Source organism: Cyprinodon variegatus, unplaced genomic scaffold (assembly GCF_000732505.1).
Source record: "Cyprinodon variegatus isolate N-32 unplaced genomic scaffold, C_variegatus-1.0 Scaffold5051, whole genome shotgun sequence".
Taxonomy (NCBI): Eukaryota; Metazoa; Chordata; class Actinopteri; order Cyprinodontiformes; family Cyprinodontidae; genus Cyprinodon; species Cyprinodon variegatus.
The window spans coordinates 1-2,182 of record NW_015155504.1 but is presented as its reverse complement, the minus strand read 5'-3'; the positions used below and the strand labels follow the sequence as shown (position 1 = coordinate 2,182).

At 45.8% G+C, this 2,182-nt stretch overlaps 1 protein-coding gene across 1 annotated transcript; it reads left to right on the top strand.

The window, feature by feature from the left end:
- Positions 1-10: 10 nt before the first annotated feature.
- Positions 11-2,001, top strand: LOC107081444 (the record flags this gene model as incomplete). The annotated part of the gene is made up of 4 exons (XM_015369618.1): positions 11-443; positions 1,341-1,496; positions 1,570-1,618; positions 1,738-2,001. Coding segments are annotated over exons 1-4 (850 nt in total), but the record flags the coding sequence as incomplete, so codon positions are not given.
- Positions 2,002-2,182: the final 181 nt, after the last annotated feature.

Here is a 2,182-nt window from a genome sequence, read left to right as displayed (position 1 = left end):
ACTCAGATTCGTTCCACCCGCTGCTGCCAGAAATCACTCACAACGAAACATCCGACCCCTCCATGACCTTCCAACTACCACAACACAACATGTCGGACACCTCTGACAGGAGCCCAGCTGGTGAAGGGCCCGGTGGGTCCACCTCCTCTGTACGGGGGGATCCCCGTCCTGAGCAGCTCCGAACGGAGGAGCCAAACTACTGCAGAGAATTACAGGAATCCTTCTCCCAGCTGGTCCTCTCAGAGTGTCTCCCACAGGAGTCCATTCACATGATGTCCCCCCATCCGAGGACCGGTTACTCTGTCCCGTCAAACATCAGCACTTTAGAGGCAGGAGCGTCCAAAGAGCACAAAGATTCAGTCCCAGTCGTCGATCATCAGTCAGAGATGAAGGCTGATCCTGATGAGAAGCAGAAACATTTCTCTGCTTCAGAGGCGACTTCGGTAGGTTTCCGTTCCTTTCTGCTCAGACCTTTAAAGTCGTAGGGAAGCGGCTGTTCCAACCACTGCAGTTCAGAATTCTGCCGAGTGGTGCCCGACTTTACACGAGTGAATAAAGTGAATGTGATTGGATGATTATCAAGAGGGCATGATTGTTGTGGCAGAAGGTTTGCAAGCAAGTTTAGTTGTGGCCGTTTCTTGAAAGCATCTTGCTAACCAGTTAGCAACTTAGTGCTAGTAGGTTCCCAATGGGAAATTCCATTGGGACCAAGTAGCACTAAATTGATGACATAAAAACGACACTGTCAAGGAACGCTATGGACAGAGGAAACATGCAAGAGGAGGAGAGTTTTGTGTCAGAGGTTGTGGATGAGTCTCCTCCATCATACATTTTTTATTTAGAGGAGGAAAGTGGGGATGAAGATGTTGTGGAAGAGGACGCCAGGGCGGCAGAAGCTTGGTTTGGTGTAGAAGGCTTCCCTGTGAACACTGGGACGGAAAGCAATGGGAAAGGAAATGATTCTTATTTCAACCCTTGAGTATATTAGTTATGACATATGTATTAAGATGCTATGATTGAAAAAAATTGACAGATGACCGTTGACATATTACTGGTGGAATTGAGGTTTTCAAGCTGACGTATAACTAACTGGCCTGGATAAGATAACAAAAAACCCCACAGACTTTAAGACGGGTTTTTTTTTTTTTTTTCAAATAAAAATTTTCTAACTTTTGGGACGATATCGTCTGATAAAGAGTACATTTATATTTGTTTAAGCCAGAATGATTTGACATTTAAATATGATTTCTCTACGACTTTAAACCAGAATCTCAACAGTAGATCGAAACAGTGCTTTATTTCAACTTGACTCTCTTCTAAAATGTGTTTCTGTGAATCAGGAAGTGGGCTGGGAGCGAGGCATCCTGGAGCAGTCCCAGATCACACTGGTGAGTCTGACAGACACAACGTTACAGGATCAGGACTTCATCGCCACTGATGATGAGGAAGTCCCAGAGAGCATGAAGGATGATGGGCAGGAAGGGTTGGTAACCAAGGTAACGGCTCTGAACTGATGGATCCTTTTATTCATCCTGACTTTGTAATGTTTATGCCAACCTTGTCCACCAGGGGGCAGATTGTTCACAGCTATCTGAGGATGATGGTCAGAAGCTTCCAGGTACAAACAGCTGCTGCAGCTCAGATGAATCAAAGTTGGGGAAAAAAATGATTCTGCTCCCTCCTTTTTAGCAAAAACATCAAATCTATTCCAACCTGTTTTTTATCCCCCATGTCCAGCAACAATCCTGGAGTTTCAGTGGAGTCCGAGCAGCGTCCAGCAGGACGCCTTCCAGCAGAAGCGTCAGGCCCTCATTCAGAGGTCAAACCGCAGGGTGGAGGAGATCAAAAGCAGACGGTCTGTCGGCAAATACGAACTCAAAGGAAAAGACTCTGTTAAAGCGGACAGAGTTCAGTCAGTCAGCTGTGAGGTCAAAATGATGCAAACCAACGGCGAGGTGGAGGGAAGACGGGCTGGACGGAAGCTCCACCTTCCTGCAGAAGGTATGATTTCAAACCAGTTCTTCTGAGGCTACTGGTTCATCCAGTCAGAGAAACGGACCGTTCCTCTGGATTCTGATTTCATGTTTCTCCAAATCAATTTGGAACAATCTGGATTAGTTTTCTTTACTAAAAATGTTAGAAAGATTTGAACTGTGTAACCTTTGGTTTTCTGTTCCAGTGC